The sequence below is a fragment of the Ceratotherium simum genome, chromosome 18 (genome assembly GCF_057802395.1).
Source record: "Ceratotherium simum simum isolate JZ-2026a chromosome 18, ASM5780239v1, whole genome shotgun sequence".
Classification (NCBI taxonomy): domain Eukaryota; kingdom Metazoa; phylum Chordata; class Mammalia; order Perissodactyla; family Rhinocerotidae; genus Ceratotherium; species Ceratotherium simum.
This window is the reverse complement of record NC_141917.1, coordinates 42,675,201-42,691,528: the sequence shown is the minus strand read 5'-3', so window position 1 is coordinate 42,691,528 and position 16,328 is coordinate 42,675,201. Positions and strand designations below refer to the sequence as shown.

General features: G+C 37.2%; 1 protein-coding gene across 1 annotated transcript in view; it reads right to left on the bottom strand.

Annotated features, from left to right (window-relative positions):
• Positions 1–13,109: 13,109 nt before the first annotated feature.
• The window catches only part of DDX4 (DEAD-box helicase 4), a 75,621-nt gene continuing 72,402 nt past the window's right edge, over positions 13,110–16,328 (bottom strand). Inside the window, exons 17-20 of the mRNA XM_087443043.1 lie at positions 16,148–16,247; positions 14,862–15,132; positions 14,386–14,496; positions 13,110–13,719 (exon numbers count right to left, since the gene is read on the bottom strand). Of these exons, the coding sequence (XP_087299169.1) occupies positions 13,633–13,719; positions 14,386–14,496; positions 14,862–15,132; positions 16,148–16,247 (569 nt within the window). The 3' untranslated portion in view covers positions 13,110–13,632. The remainder of the gene's footprint in view (positions 13,720–14,385; positions 14,497–14,861; positions 15,133–16,147; positions 16,248–16,328) is intronic.

Here is a 16,328-nt window from a genome sequence, read left to right as displayed (position 1 = left end):
GATCCCAGGCGCGCACCGATGCACTGCTTGTTAAGCCATGCTGTGGCAGCATCCCACATAAACTAGAGGAAGATGGGCACGGACGTTAGCCCAGGGCCAGTCTTCCTCAGCAAAAAGAGGAGGATTGGCATCGGATGTTAGCTCAGGGCTGGTCTTCCTCACAAAAAAAAAACAAAAACAAAGGCTCTCTGAACAGAAAGCAAACAAGTTTCCTTTTATAATACAGCATGTTGATTGTTTCAGGCCCCAGACTAGATATTCAAATCAGGGGAGAGGATGAAAAAGGAGAGACTATCAAATGGTCAAGAGGCTGAACAAGCACAACTCTACTGACCACCATTTACATCCTTCCATGGAGTAGCTCTTGTGGTGCCTCTGCCTCGGATCGGGTCTCAATATCTTATACGCCAGATTAATTACCTGATTCCTTCAGTTTCTAAAGATCTATTAGCATCTACTATGTGCCAAGGATTATGGTAGGCCCTGCAATACGAAGAAGATCTCAGTCATTAACAGTCTGCGGGCTCAGCACAGGATAGATGTAGAAATGGGCAATCCTTACATAATGAGAAAAATACAGGATTGAGGAAAATGGAACGTTTAGGGCAAGCATTTAACTTTGCCTGGGAAGTTCAGAGAAGGCTACATAAAGGAGTAAACATTTGAGCTAAATCTTGAAGAATGAGTAGACAGACATACACTAGCAGAATAAGGCAGCAGAAGTCATTCCAAATACAGAGACTGTACAAAGTTGAGAAGGTGGAGAGAATAACACTTCCAAGAGCAGCAAGTCCTTCAACATGCCTGCTGTGTCAGGCAGGGACCAGATCATGATGGTAGGAATTTTTTTCTGTTCCATTTACTGCTAAATCCCCATTGTTAAAATCTAGGCTCAATCATCAGAATGTAAGTTCCACAAAGTCAGTGATTTTTTTTTATCACTGTAAAATCCACGTAGCTTAATCCAACGGTCAGTTCCCAGACCTTATCTTACTGACCTCGTCTTAGCAGCATTTGACACAACTAATCACTTTCTCCCTGATACTCTATCTTCTCTTGGCTTGCAGGCAGTGGTGTGCTGGATGTTTAACAACAGGCTCTCCAAGAAAAATCTTAAAAGCCCTGATTTGTAGCATTTGCTGATTTCTGTAGTGTAAATTGTCCTACCGTGGCCAACTTTAAGCTACCAATGTGACATCAGTGATGGAAGAGTTGGAAAGAGATGTGCAATAGCACACACCATTATATGGTATTTCCACCATACAGACACGACAGAAATAACCTCAAGAGTACAGATATTAGTAAAACGTAATAAAATAATTAGAAAGTGATTGACTATTACTTTCCTTTTTAAAGCAATTTTTTAAATTAAGCTTATACAATTTAATTTTTAATAATGGCCATACTTGTCAACCAGCTCACTAAATTCCTGAAAATTTAACAATCAGCCCTCATGATCTGATATAAGCTGGCTCCAGGACGCCTCCAGAGCACTACACTCTCCTGGTTTTCCTCCTGCCTCATGGGTGTTCTTTTCAGTCATCTTTACTTAGGCTTCCTCTTTCCCTGACCTCTACATGTTAAAGTGTCCAGGTTTAGATGGAGAGAGATGAGAAGAGAAAGAGCAAGGAATGTCTACACGTTATTTTTATTTTAGCATATTGGTATATTTTATGACACTTTGAAAATAACATTTTACTATTTGTTAATTGCATAATCTTTTTAGTGCTTACGGCATCTAGAGCTGTGCTGTCCACTGCAGTAGCCACTAGCTACAAGTGGCTACTCAGCAATTGAAATGCAGCAGTTCCAAATTGAGGTGTGCCGGAAGTGTATGATATACTCTAGATTTTGAAAATACAATAAAAATGTAAAATTCTAATAATTTTTATATTGCTTACATGTTGAAGTAACATTTTTAATACATTGGGTTAAATATAATTAATTTTCTTTTTAAAATGAGGCTTGCGTTATTTTTCTGTTGGACTATGGCTGCTTTACTTCTAATCCAGCCTTGCCCCTACCCCTCTTCTCCCCCACTGCTCCTCTGAAATTTTCAGCTATACTGTTACTTTTAATATTCTCAAGGTTTGTAAGTTTTACATTATTTTAACTATGACATCCATGCTTTATCTATACCTTGATTCTAAAACTTAAACATCAACAGCATTTATAACTATATAATCGGTAATTACAGGAGAATCAAGTAGAATTTTACACGTATAGAAAAAGAAATGTAATCCCATGTCCCTCAAACTATAATGCTAGATTGAATATGTTTCAAGAATCAAAGTCATTTGGATTATCTTTTCCTAAACTCTAAGGATTCCTCAAAATAAGCCACATTTTCTCTTCATATTTGGACAATGACTTTCTAATAGTGCTTTTCATTTTTCCTGGCTTTGTTTTCTATTTTCTTGTTGACATGAGTAGCCTATACCTTCATCTAATACTAAAATCATCCTCATTCTTCATTACACACTTTGTTAAAGTAAATCCATTTTCTTTCTGAAGAGTCCTCTTGGAGCCAACTGCAATGAGGTTTTGGCAGCAGGAGCATGGATGCAGCAGGAGCAATGCATGGGAAGTGAGGAAGCAGCCTGTCTCTAGAAACAAGCTTAATTCTGAAATGAAGGCTGTGAAAAATGATACATTGGTGGGATACATGATAGAGGAGAGTGTATGTGTTTATTTGTCCTCTCAGAATTAAGAATGGTCATGACTGTAGACGTTATTTGTAGATTGGAGCCATTTCCATCTGATGGCCTCTGTCCCCCCATTAAATAGGAGAAACAGCCATCTGCTAAGAGAAAGGATCTAAAGACAGAGGTAACATTTTGGAATAGCTAATGAGAGGAATGTACTAGGGAGCAGTTCCTGCAGAGGACAAAGATGGCTGAGTGGAGTCCAGGGTCCCACATAGCTGAAAAATGAAACATTCTTATTCTCAGATGCTCATTGCTGAAAAACATCCTCATATTTCTATGGCACTCATCTGAAAACTTCAGCCCTTCAACATTATTTCAAAGGAAAAGAACTATGGTGTCAAATCCAGGAATATTTTCCCAGCACAGCTCAAAAGGAGATTATAAATCGGCTACTATGGGCCGGCCCCGTGGCTTGGCGGTTAAGTGCGTGCACTCTGCTACTGGCGGCCCGGGTTCAGATCCCGGGTGTGCACCGATGCACTGCTTGTCCAGCCATGCTGAGGCGGCGTCCCACGTACACCAACTAGCAGGATGTGCAACTATGACATAAAACTATTTACTGGGGCTTTGGGGAGAAAAAGGGAAAAAAAGGAGGAGGATTGGCAACAGATGTTAGCTTTAGGGCCGGTCTTCCTCAGCAAAAAGAGGAAGATTGGCATGGATGTAGCTCAGGGCTGATCTTGCTCACAAAAAAAAAAAAATCTGCTACTGTTTCTTTAACTCCTGACTCCATCCCTCTTCCCGCTTTCATAACTAGAGCAGGGTAATTACACAGCTTGTTGTTGAATCCAGTACTCCAACACCTGGCAGCTCAGCTCTCTCTCCAGCTCAGCTGCGCGGCAGAAATCACACTCAAGTCAAGCACAAGGCAGTAAAGCAATTTGAACACAAAGCACGGAAACAGTCAGAGGTTTGTAAGAGGTTTATCAGCCAAGATTTCCATATTATTCTTGTTTTCTGTGTACTCAAGCAAACGTTGAGCAACTGCTACTTATTAAACACTGAGTTGGATGTGCTAGACATGACAAAGCTCATTAGTCAAATGCGAAACAAGTCAAAACACTGTAGATATATACTTGGATGACAAAACATTTGGTTCTTATGAAAACAGAATCCAGGGAAAGGAGGAACCATAGTAATCAAGGAAGGCTTTGTGAAAGAAGTACGACTTGAGTAGAGCACTGAACTGGTAAAATTTGGATAATCAGTGGAAAACACATAAGGATGCTAGAGTGTAAGATCCCCAATCTCAAAGAATATAGAATCCTTTTTTCACACTGAGGAACACTTTGCAGGTTAGATTTTTTTGAAAATTAGATGTGTACGCCCCTATAACAAAATAGTTTCCTCTGCAGAGTGACATGGAATGGGATGTATGATTATTTTTCAGAATTTCAATCTTAATTTCTTTGACTACATTCACTTTCCGTTAGTTTATATTCCCCAAATTCAAACCATTGGATTACAGAAAGGGCAGCTTGAACATTTCCCCGCATAATTGTTTAGCTAATCCACTACGTGGCAACTGATATGCAATTTGACCCGAGTTGCCAGCCACCGGACTGGAAAGAGGCATCCTCCAAAAAGGTATAGCCATTCTAGTCTAAATAGCTGCACAGTGAATGCTTATTAGGAATAATTAAGTTTTAGAAACAAAGTTTTAGCTTTGGAAGCCTGGCTTCCCTCCAGCTGTTCAATTAAATTTATTTACTAAGCCTCACTTTCAACTCTGCCTACTTTCAAATAGGTTTGATAGTATTTTCAAACCATAAATATTTCTTACCACTTTCTCAGTGCCCGGCAGAAGGCCCTGCCTTCCTAGAATGTACAGTCTAAACTTAGTCTAGACTCGAGAGTTGCACTGTCAGTATAGGAGCCAACAGCCACATGTGGGCAGTGAGCACTTGAAACACGGCTAGTGCAACTGAGAAACTGAATTTCTAATTTCACTTAATCAAAATTTAAATTTAAAAACTGAGACTTGATTCAGCTATTGGGAAATTTAGGGTATGTGAATCATAATTTACTATATTATGAATATTTTATAAAATCTGAATACTGATCAAGTATTTCCAATGAAAACAGTATCCAAATTGAAATGTAATTGTAAAATATGCACTGGATTTCAAAGATTTAGTACAAAAAAGGTAAAATATCTCAATAATTTTTATATTAACTACATGCTGAAATGATATTTGGGATATACTGATGACATATGTGGCTCACATTATATTTCTATTGGTCAGCACTGCCCTAGAATAACAATTTGCCCCAGGAAAGCTTAAATGCAGAGCTTCTTAGAAAACTCAACTACACCTCAACTCATACTGTTTCCTCTCTTCTTTCTTCCCTGCTTTCTTCTTCCTCTAACAATGATGCACCCTGGACTCTTAAGAGCTAGAAAGATTGCCGACTTGGGTTTTAAATGATTCAAGGCAATCTCTCTCTTAATCCTGGTTGAGGATTTTAATTACAAAAGAACAATGGAATGACTTAGCAACTCCAATATATTACGACTATCTTAGCTCAAGAGAAAGGTGTCAAAGAAACAGCTTTGCATTTCCCCATAGATAGTCTTAGAAGCAGTTTTCTAATAAGTCACTAAAAACTACTTAAATTTTTTTAAAGTTTTAAAATCACAAAGTCCTGAAATATTAATGAAAGATAAAGTAGTTTTATTCCCTTATTCTAAATTACATTTATTTTATAAATATCAGATATTAAAGAGAGAAAATTCGAATGGTAAAGAGCTTTCACCGAAACATTTTTAAGCCATCACAGAACGGATGTATTAAGTGATCATTATCTGTACTTCTATGGTCACTCTCATTAACTCCTACAAGCATAGTCAGGCTACACAAAGCAGAGAATGGGAAGGTATCTTATTTAAGATCCTTTTAGCAGTTTACACAGATTCTTTGCTATTTTAAGCAGATGAAGAAGTTAGTCTTTGCTCTGACTCAGTTTAGTAGAGAAATCCATTGACAGTTCCTGAGAACATCCCATTTCATCAGTATTGGCCAAGACTGCTAGCTGATTCACAGATTCCTGGGCACACAGATAAGGTTACATTTCCCAGTCTCCTCTACAGTTAGAAGTGACTCAGTTCTCAACAGAGTAATGTGAGGAGAGATCTATATGCCATTTCCTCGCCTGATCCATAAAAATCTTCCATATATCTACCTCCTTCCTCCTCCCCTCCCACTCTTCCCCTGGCTTCATGAAGAGAAGCGTAAAGATCTTGGAAGCCATGACTCAGATTGCAGAGCCACATGATAGAAGAAGCCTGGGTCCTAAATAACTATTTGAGAGGCCATCTACCTACCAGGAACACCCTCCTTGGATAGTCAGGTGAACAAAAACACACTTCTATCTTGTTAAGTCACTGAAGTTTGGGGGGTTGTAACAGCAGCTAGTAACACTCTAATAGACATAATCAGTGACCCAAAGGACTGTAATTTAGCCTAAAGATAAACCATTTTCACGACTCTTGGTGTCACCACTGACCAGCAAGATAGCACCCCATCTCTTGATTCCATCTTTTCTCCACCTCCTTTGACCATTCACAGGTGTATTGTTTTCAAGATCATAACTGGGTAGACATGTAAACAGGTGAAGAAAGAAATAAATGGCCAATAGACATATGAAAAGGTGCTCAACATCACTAATCATCAGGTAAATATAAATTAAAACCACAGTAAATGGCTAGAATTAAAAACACCGGCAATACCAAATAATGGTGAGAACGTGGAGCAAATGAAACACTCTTACAATGCTGGTAGCTATATTAAACGGTACAACTACTCTAGAAAACTCTTTGGCTGTTTCTAATAAAGTTAAATACATACTTACCCTACGATCCGACAATTCCACTCCTAGGTACATGCCTCAGAGAACTAAGTGCTTACTTCACCAAAAGACTTATAGAAGAATATTCATAGGAGCTTTATTGATAATAGTAAAAAAACTGGAAACTCAAATGCCCATCAACAAGAAATTGGAAAAACAATTTGTAGTATATTCACATGACAGAATACTGTATATAATAAAAAGGAACAAACTACTAATACACACAACATGCATGAATCACTTATGTTGAACAAAACTCAGACACAAAAGAGGACATATACTTTATGATTCCATTTCTATCAAGTTGAAGAACAGGCAAATCTAATTTATGGTGATAAAAATCAGAATAGTGGTCACCTCTGGGCAACAGAATTGATTGGAAAGGGGCGCGAGGGTGATGGAAATATTACATATCTTGATTTGGGTGATGGTTATAAGGAGTACACATAGATAAAAATTAAAGCCAAACACTTAAGATTTGTGCATTTTATTATATGTAAATTTTATTTCAAATAAAAAAATTAAAAAGTTAACTTCTCCCAGAGCACGAACTTAGTAAATGGTTGAGCTGGGATTCAAACTTAGGTCAATTGAGTCTTTTCACTAGAGTAGGGTTCATTTTCCTACCAAATTATATACACAGATGAGAAAACTACAAGTCTCTGTTACTACCTAGTTTAAATATGTGATAAGCATCATTCTCTCTACACATTTTATTCATAACATCCACATTATGATAAACTGTACTTATTTTGGCACCAAAATATTCTATATTCTACTTTGAATGCTGGTATTAACTTTGTGGCACTATAGCAACAGTAATTCTGTTTATGGAATTGAAATAAATTATTGGAGCCAAACTTTCTACCATCCCAGATGACTAGTAACCCAATAAGATAATTCACCTGAAGAACAAACATGTTAAGATGAAATTGTCAGAATCTGCATCGCAATTAACTGGCAAGAACACATTAGCTGATTGGCATGTGTGTATTATCATTAATAAATCTCCAGTGGTGGAACATCCTAAGACTGATGAAACAATTGATAGATGAGGTATATAGTAAGATGCCAAAATGTCAGTTAACAAGCATCACTCATGTCTATATGATATTTATAACAGAGATTCAACCACTACAGTTGAAGCAAATGTGATCTCTGACTTGTTTCTCAAGAATCAACTATCTACTTAACATTGATAAGGCAGCTAATGTAATACTAGAATAAGACCTGAACATTAAAATACAAGTGCACCAGCATTCAGCTATGATATCCTGCATTCTTACAGGGTGCCTCTCAAAAAACATTTTATTGTAACTGCATGCGCTGACTTCTCCACTGGATGGAGATGAACATGGAGAAAAATCCAGTTTTTCTTTTATATATAAGCAAACTGAGGCCTGACATAGATTACTGATAGTGCTAGGCATCACACAAGTCAACAAATAAAACCAATGTTAAGGCTACTTCAATTCGTTTTTTTTTTTTTTTTTTTTGGTGAGGAAGATCGGCCCTGAGCTAACATCCGTTGCCAATCTTCCTCTTTTTGCTGAGGAAGATTAGCCCTGAGCTAACATCTGTGCCCATCTTCCTCTATTTTGTATATGAGATGCTGCCACAGCATGGTTTAATGAGCAGTACGTAGGTCCCTGCCGGGATCCAAACCCACGAACCCTGGGCTGCTAAAGCCGAGCCAGGGAACTTAACCACTACAGCACCAGGCAGGCCACAATTAGTTCTTTATTACGAAGCATCATGCCCACCTTCTTATAGAGATTTTCCTCCTATATATGTAGTTTCTCAACATTTTTAAAGTGTTTTGATTTCTGTTGAGAATTTTTTATTCCCCACAAAGTAACCACCACCACCACCCCCCACCCGCAAACTAAGACAAAAATCAAGTTAAAACAGATATATCCAAGACTTTGGGATAATTAATAAACTCATGTATTCAGAAGAGGAAAAGTTGGTTTTTGTTCCTGAATGGTGAAAAAGAATCCCACAAACATGTGAGAGTCCAAATCTAGAAAACACTAACTGACGGAGACAAAAGGAATTCTCACACACAAAATCCCCCACAGAAAAGTAAATTCGTGGTGAACACGATGCAGCCTATACAAAACTGATATATAATAATGTACACCTGAAATTTACACAATGTTATAAGCCAATATGACTTCAATAAAATAATTTAAAATATATGTCTAAAAAAAATTTCAATGCCCTACTTTGAAGATTTGACAATCATTCCCTAAATTATAGCAAAAAACAATTAATGAATCACTTAGGTAAAGGATTAAGGAATTTGCCTAAATCGCCAGCCTCCAACTCTAGGACAAGTCTCACTTGCGCACTTCAATTTCCAGTGTCCACAGCGTCTCTGGCACTAACTAACCCTGTTGTCCCGTCCTCTCTTGATTTGGAATTCCTCACCATCTGTCTCTAAAGCAAGAGTCTTAATCTGTGGTTCCTGGGCCCTTTGGGTGTGTCTATGAATTTTACGGAAGCTGATATATGCCCTGAGATTCTATGTAAAACTTAGGTCTATAACTTACATGCCTAAAACGATTAGGAACTATAACTCTAAAGGGAGAGCCCGAGGAAACCCCGCGGTGCCAGCCCTGCGCCACTCACCTGGACGCTGCCTGCCCGAGCTCCCAGCGGCAGGGACCCCTTCTCGGGGGCCCAGCACAGTTCCCCGGGTCCCATCAGGCCAACCTCCCGCTCCGCCCCAGGGGAAGGCTCCCGCCGCTCCACGCCCTCGCTAGCTGTCATTCCCAGCCGCGGAGCGAGCGCCGCCAGGTCGGGGAGAGCGGAAGGACCACCTGGTCAGAGCCGCCCCGGGGAGCCGCCTCTGCGAGCCCGGACGCAGGTGGAAGTTGCTTCCCAGCACTGGCAGCTTCACGATAGCCACAGCCTCACGATAGCTCAGGCGCACACAGCCGCCCGATTGCCGAGGCTCGGCTCTCTCCCGGCCGGATCGTGAGACAGAGGGCCTTTCCTCACCGCCAGGGCCTCGGGACATAATGCGAGTCCACTCTGGACTCTTACAAACGAGGTACTAAGTACGCGGTTCGACGCGGGGCGCGGTGAGGGTAACCTAAAGCCAACAGTAAGCATAAGCAGCTTCTGCTGACCATGCCATCATGCACGCTGGCGAGCGGCTGAAATTGTAATAGGGCCATTTTCAACACACTCAAAACTCTATGAAGAGCACACAAACCAAACAAAACGAAAAGCTGTCTTTTCCCACGTTAGGGGACCAATAAAGAGATAACTATACAAACAGCGTGAGTATAAAGCTGTGGGAAAGGTGGGAAGGGTAAACTTCCGATCAATGCTGCTGCCCTATATAGAAATGTTATCAATGCTGAACAATTAAATCAGAAATATCGTTATTACTCTACCCCAAGACCCTAGGGACAGATGGAGTAGGTAGGTCACCTATACCTGTGTGAAATCAAGACCACTCTTCACTTTCATTCGCTACTACCATTCCCCTACATGTAAAGCTGACCTTGATAATCCACATTTTGAGTTTCCCACCTTAGCTTTGGCCAGAGCCTTTGACTCATTAAAATGCAAAGGATTCAAGGAAACAAAAGCTAAGTTTTACCATTCACATCTCAGTCTATGCCTTCTCTTGAGAACAGGCCTCGATGAAGAGAGTTAGGAAAGGGCTAGACTCTAGGAGCTGGGGGGAAAGGTATAAAAATGGGATAGACCACTGAATTTGACTAAAGCTAGCATTCAATATACATATACAACTTATAAACTGATGAAAGCTTAAGATTTCTGATGCCGTGCAGCAGAAAAACAAATGCTCAATGTAAACAAATGATTTCTTGGGTTCAATTCCAGGGATTAAAAAAGTTTTAGTGAAGCAGAAAATTTACTGTTAAGCAACATTTGGAAAAAAATAAAAGAAAATTAGATAGCTCTTGGAAACAAAACAACTGCTAAAAAAATATAATAAAAGGGTTGAAAGATAGTAAAAATTCTACCAGAACATAACTAGCAAAAAGGCGAAAAAAAATGAAAGATATGAGATACAGATTACTTCTGCAGTTCTAGCATCCGACTAATAGAAGTTCCACACACAGAAAACTTAGAAAAAACTGTCAAAGAAATAATACAAAACACTCCCAGGGCCAGAAAAGGATGATTTGCAAAGCACATCGAGTATTAGCCAAAACTAAAAGGCTCACTCATTATCAAATCTCAGAACACCAATATCTTTTGGGATCAAGCTTCCAGAGAACACTAACTTTGAACCTAGAACAGTAATAATATGATGAAAAAGGCATGTTTCTTCTCCCAGAAAGAAAAGACAAACTACAGAGGAAACAAACTGCTCAAAAAGAGTATGGTCCAAATTTAAAGCAAATTGGTATGTGGAATGGTTTTGATCAATTTTCATTTGACCCTGCCATTCATAATAATTATAACAATTCTCTCTGCAAACACAGAGGTCATAAAATTGGAAAAATAGTAAAGGAAAGCTTATCAGTCTGTGTTAATTGGCCCATTCAGAGAACAATATCTATATAATGTAAACCCTGCCTATTGATTTCCAATTTTACAATCAATCTGTAGATATAACAAGGGAGACCTTAGGGCTATAGAATAGAATGCAAATGTTAACTTTGGAAATGTAAACGTACAGTTTACAGATGTTGCGATGTAAAAAAATAGAGGGAAGGAAAAGGTGCCTTTATCATCATCTCACAAGGTTCTTCTTGTTCTTATAGTTCTTCTAACTACATTAAAGTTACCAACTTTTTTCTTTTCTTGATTTCTCTTTTTATTGTATCTATATGAGATAATGGATACTAACTAAACTTAACTGCGGTAATTATTTCACAATATACGTAAGTCAAACCATTATGCTGTATACCTTAAACTTATACAGTGATGTATGTCAATTATATCTCAATAAAACTGGAAAAAAAAAATAAGTTACCAAGGAAGTAAGAATGAGGTGAGTTAAATCTTTCCCTGTCATACAGAAAGTCAACAGAAGTTTAAACTTGGTGAGACAAAAATAAAATATACAATGGCAACCACCAGAAATGGTTAAACACAGTTGATTGTGGGATGTGGAATAGCAATTTACAAAGAGAGAAGCAGAATATTGCTTCCTATTATAAACCCTTCTGATGCATTTTACTTTCTAATCATACCTGTATCTGCTACCTTGACATTTTTAAAGAAATCATTCAAATCTATAACTAGAAATGAAGAAAGTAATTAACACTGGGACATTTACAGTTGGTTTGTAATCATGGTGGGATTATGTATGATTTTCTTTCCCTTTTACATTTGATTCAGTAAAGCTATCATGGTAATTTGACAAATCAAGCAAATACAAAAAAATTTTTAAAGCAATCAGGCTATGACCAAGAAGCTCTTTGAGGAAACGAAAAAAAAAGACAGAAATGGCCTATAAATGCTCTTTGTAAACAAAACAAACTGGAAGAGAAAATTAAGACACAGATATTACAAATAACAATATGCAAACACCTTCATTCATTTAGCCTTTCCCAGGAGCAAGATTGCAGAATACAAGTTAAATATTTCCCATATTTTTATTAGTTGAACTTTCCTTTTTGAGCTGTTCTTTGTGCATTTGTCTACTGGTATTCCTACATACCACCTATAAAGGACTGCACAGTGATAATCCACTGTAGTCACAGTAATATTTTTCCTTGTCTGCTGTTTACTCTTTTTATACAAGCAACTAATCCTTTTGTGATCAAATCTGTTATTTCCTTGACGATTTCCACCTTTTGAGCTTAAAGTCAACTCTCATCCCCAATTCAAAGGTTTAATATTTAACTGTATTTTTTGTAGTTTTAATTTTTTATAATTCACCTAGGACTGATTTTGAATATGGCATGGCGTAGGCATCTAACTAGTTATCCTAACAATATCTGTTGAATACTCCTCTTTTCATATGTGATGCCTCATTTATTAACCAAATTCCTGTAACAAGATACATGTTTGGGACATGTTGCTTTGGATTTTTTTAAGTGAACAGTAACATACACTCAAAATTTATAATTTTTGTCTTCCTAATATTTACACCTCACATGTCTTAATGTCTTCATCTTTTGGTTCATTCATTTAATGATTTATTAAGAACTTCTTACATTCTAGACATAGTAAGTTTAAGATATATAATGGTAAATGAAAAAGACAGGGTTCTTTCCCTCATTAATCCTAAAATATCAAAAAATTAATTATGGCAAGAATGAATAGCATTGTTTTACGTTGATATAGTTTGAGTTCAAAGAATGGTTTTCATTATTACATCTGTGTATTAATGTATATTTTACATATTTAATTTATGTAAGACTTTTTGTTCACTTCATTGGTTTCATAAGACTCTTTTATAAAACAAAATTTCAAAATACAGGAGTTGAGAACTATGATATTAAACAAAGAATAATTAAAAGTGCTGTTGGAAAACTTAGGGGGAAAAGTGTTTCAACCTTTATTTTCAAGGAAAGTCTGTATATTATAAAAACAAACATTTGAGTACAGAGCTCACATTGCAAACATTTAACCATTTTCATCACACAGCTGATGATTTAAAATCAAAATCACCTTAAAAGGCTTATCTTTCACTGTTGGCTTCATGAAAATCATGTTATCACATTTCAGTGATACCATTGTTTTAAAGGCTCCTTTTAAGTAAAAACGAGACCCAATAATTTTTAACCAAAAGTGTATTATATACCCTATTGCTTGTTATAGGATCAATAAACACTACCAAGGGTTAGCATTTAGACATGAAACATGTCTAAACTGCTGAAGAATACACTAGAAATAAGCAAGACATTTAGAATGCTTTAATCTTTCCAGTTAACACTATTTATATCAGTAACTGCAACGTTGTAACTTTTAGCATTTCACATAACTAGTCAGTAAGGACTTTTTTTTAAGGGTGGGAGTAAGAATAGGACAGAAGATACCAGGGTGTCAGGTTTCACAATTCTGTTAATTCAAAAATCAAAAAACTATTTCTTCTCTGCATCAAAACTGTACCACAAACTTGAAGGTTGTTTTAGCTTTAATCCCATGACTCATCATCTACTGGATTGGGAGCTTGTGAAGAAGAAAACCCTGCTGCGTTCAAAGTGCTCTTGCCCTGGTAATTCTTTAAAAAAAGAAAGAAAGAAACATTTAATTTTATGACAGCTTTAAAGTTACATTGCCCAGACTGAGAGCAGGGATTCAAGCTTTCTACCATGTCTTCCCCCAAATATATAAAGAACTTCATTCTCATTAAATCCAATCCATTTGAAAAAAGGCCTGTAGCAACCTGGGAAGTCTACATTGAATAAAATATTTCAAGAAAAAACTTTAAGCCAATGGTTTTGGCAAGCAAAAAAAAAGCTCTACACTTCAATGAATAAACATAAATATTTAATGATTATGCTCACTGTTTCTGTATAAAAGTGGTATTGCCTATAAACACATCCAAAAAGACAGGCAACTCATATCTCTATTATTTTATCTTAGCAATATGGTCAGAATTCCAAAAATAAAGAATTCCTATAGAAAGTTCAGAAGATCCCAAATTAGAATTTAAAATGCCAGCACATTTGCAAAAGGAGGATATTTGAGCATAAATGTCAAATTCCTCAACTTTAAGACCAAAACTGTATATGTACATAAAATTTGAGAAATATTAAAGTAATCTTCTGGGTATGAAAACAATGGTTTAGATAAATTATTGAATGTTATATAGTTAACTCACAATACTAAGCACAACATTTACAAGAGTAACTAGAAGCCAACTGAATTTTTCCCCTCAACTAACCTTTCTAGTATCAATTGATGCAAACACACTTCCTCTTGTACTACCACTGAAGCCAGGAACATATGTACTAAAGGCAATTTCTTCCAACCATGCAGGAACATCTTGTTGAGCCTTTAAAAAAAAATTAACTTCATATACAACATGCATAAATAAAGTCTCAAAGATTGGAACAGTTTACTTTTCCTGAATATACATACGTATGTCTACTTTCAATAAGGTAAGAACACTATCCATTCAGGTTTTTTGTTTTTGCTGAGGAATACTGGCCCTAAGCTAACATCTGTGCCCATTCTCTTCTACTTTTTTTGTATGTGGGACACCACCACAGCATGGCATGATGAGCAGTGCATAGGTCCATGCCCAGGATCCAAACCTGCGAACCCCAGGCCGCCAAAGCGAAGTGCATGAATTTAACCACTAAGCCACTACAGCACTGGGCTGGCCCCTCCATTCAGTTTTAAAAATTTAAAACTTACATCCGACAGTACTTTCACTAAAGGCTGTGCTAAATGGCTATCTGATTCAGGATCAAAAAAGGAAACAGCTCTGCCAGTATTTCCACAACGACCAGTACGCCCAATTCGATGAACATATTCATCAATGGAAGTAGGAAGATCAAAATTGATAACATGTTGAACATTTTCAATATCCAGCCCTCTGGCAGCTACTGACGTAGCAACAAGAACTGGGCACTTTCCACAGCGAAAATCTCCAAGAGCTTGCTCTCTCTCTCTCTGTTCCCGATCACTTGAAAGAAAAGAAAGCATTTATATGGACAGCTTAAGAAAATTTATTAAAGAGAACCATTAAAGTCCAACATATAAATTTCTTTTTAATAACAGCAAAAATAGTAGCACTTAACATTAATGTCTACTTCTTACATACCAGGTATTATACTAATTCCTTTCAAGCCATAATTTTATTTAATTCTCACAATAATACTTTGAGGTTGGAACAATTATTCCCATTTGCAGATAAGGTAAGGTAACAGCTAATATGTAGAGCTAAAATACAAAACTCAAGTATGACAAACATCAAATCACACCTATTAATAATCTCTATTAATCTTTCTAGTCTTTTTTTTTTCCTGAAGAAGAGTCACCCTCAGCTACACCTGTTGCCAATCTTCGTCTTTTGGTATATGAGCCACCGCCACAGCATGGCCACTGACAGACAAGTGGTGTAGGTCCAGGACCAGGAAGCAAACCTGGGGCACCAAAGCCGAGCGTGCCAAACTTAACCACTAGGCCACTGGGGCCAGCTCAATCTCTTTCTAGTCGTGACAAATATATACAACTACTTGATTAGAATGCTTTCTCAAAAAATAGATTTTTTTTAAAAGCATAATCTCAGAATTCTACATATTCACTGATTAATATTTTAGATCCACTAGTAAAGTGCCAATAAAGTTATGTTAATATGACATTTTTAAGGACTCCAATAAAAAAATGGCAGGCATCAGAAAGATTAGATTCAGCAGAGGAAACACTCAGATCCAAGGACCAGAGAGTCTTAAGTGAGATCTCTTGAGAAGTTACCACTCCTCATGATGAGGAGTCTAAAACAGACCTTTAACTCGCCCATCCCCACCACTCAGTTCTTATAAAAACTTAAAATGAAGATGAAGAATAACAGTTCAGATCTTGAGAATTCTGAATCCTAATGCTAGGATTATATCATATTAGCTATATATACTAACGTTTCTTAACAAATGACAAACAGAAGTCACCTCCCTACTAGGAAATCACATTAATCTACTCACCCATGAATACTTGTTGTTGATATTTTTTCTTGACAAAGAAAAGTGGCAATAAAATCTGCTTTCTTCTTAGTTTCAACAAAGACCATAGTTCTTTCATCACCTACAAGACAATGAAACAATGATTTACATTCAAACTACAAAATTAGGAAAAGGAAAAAAAGGAGAGGGTGAATAGGAAACT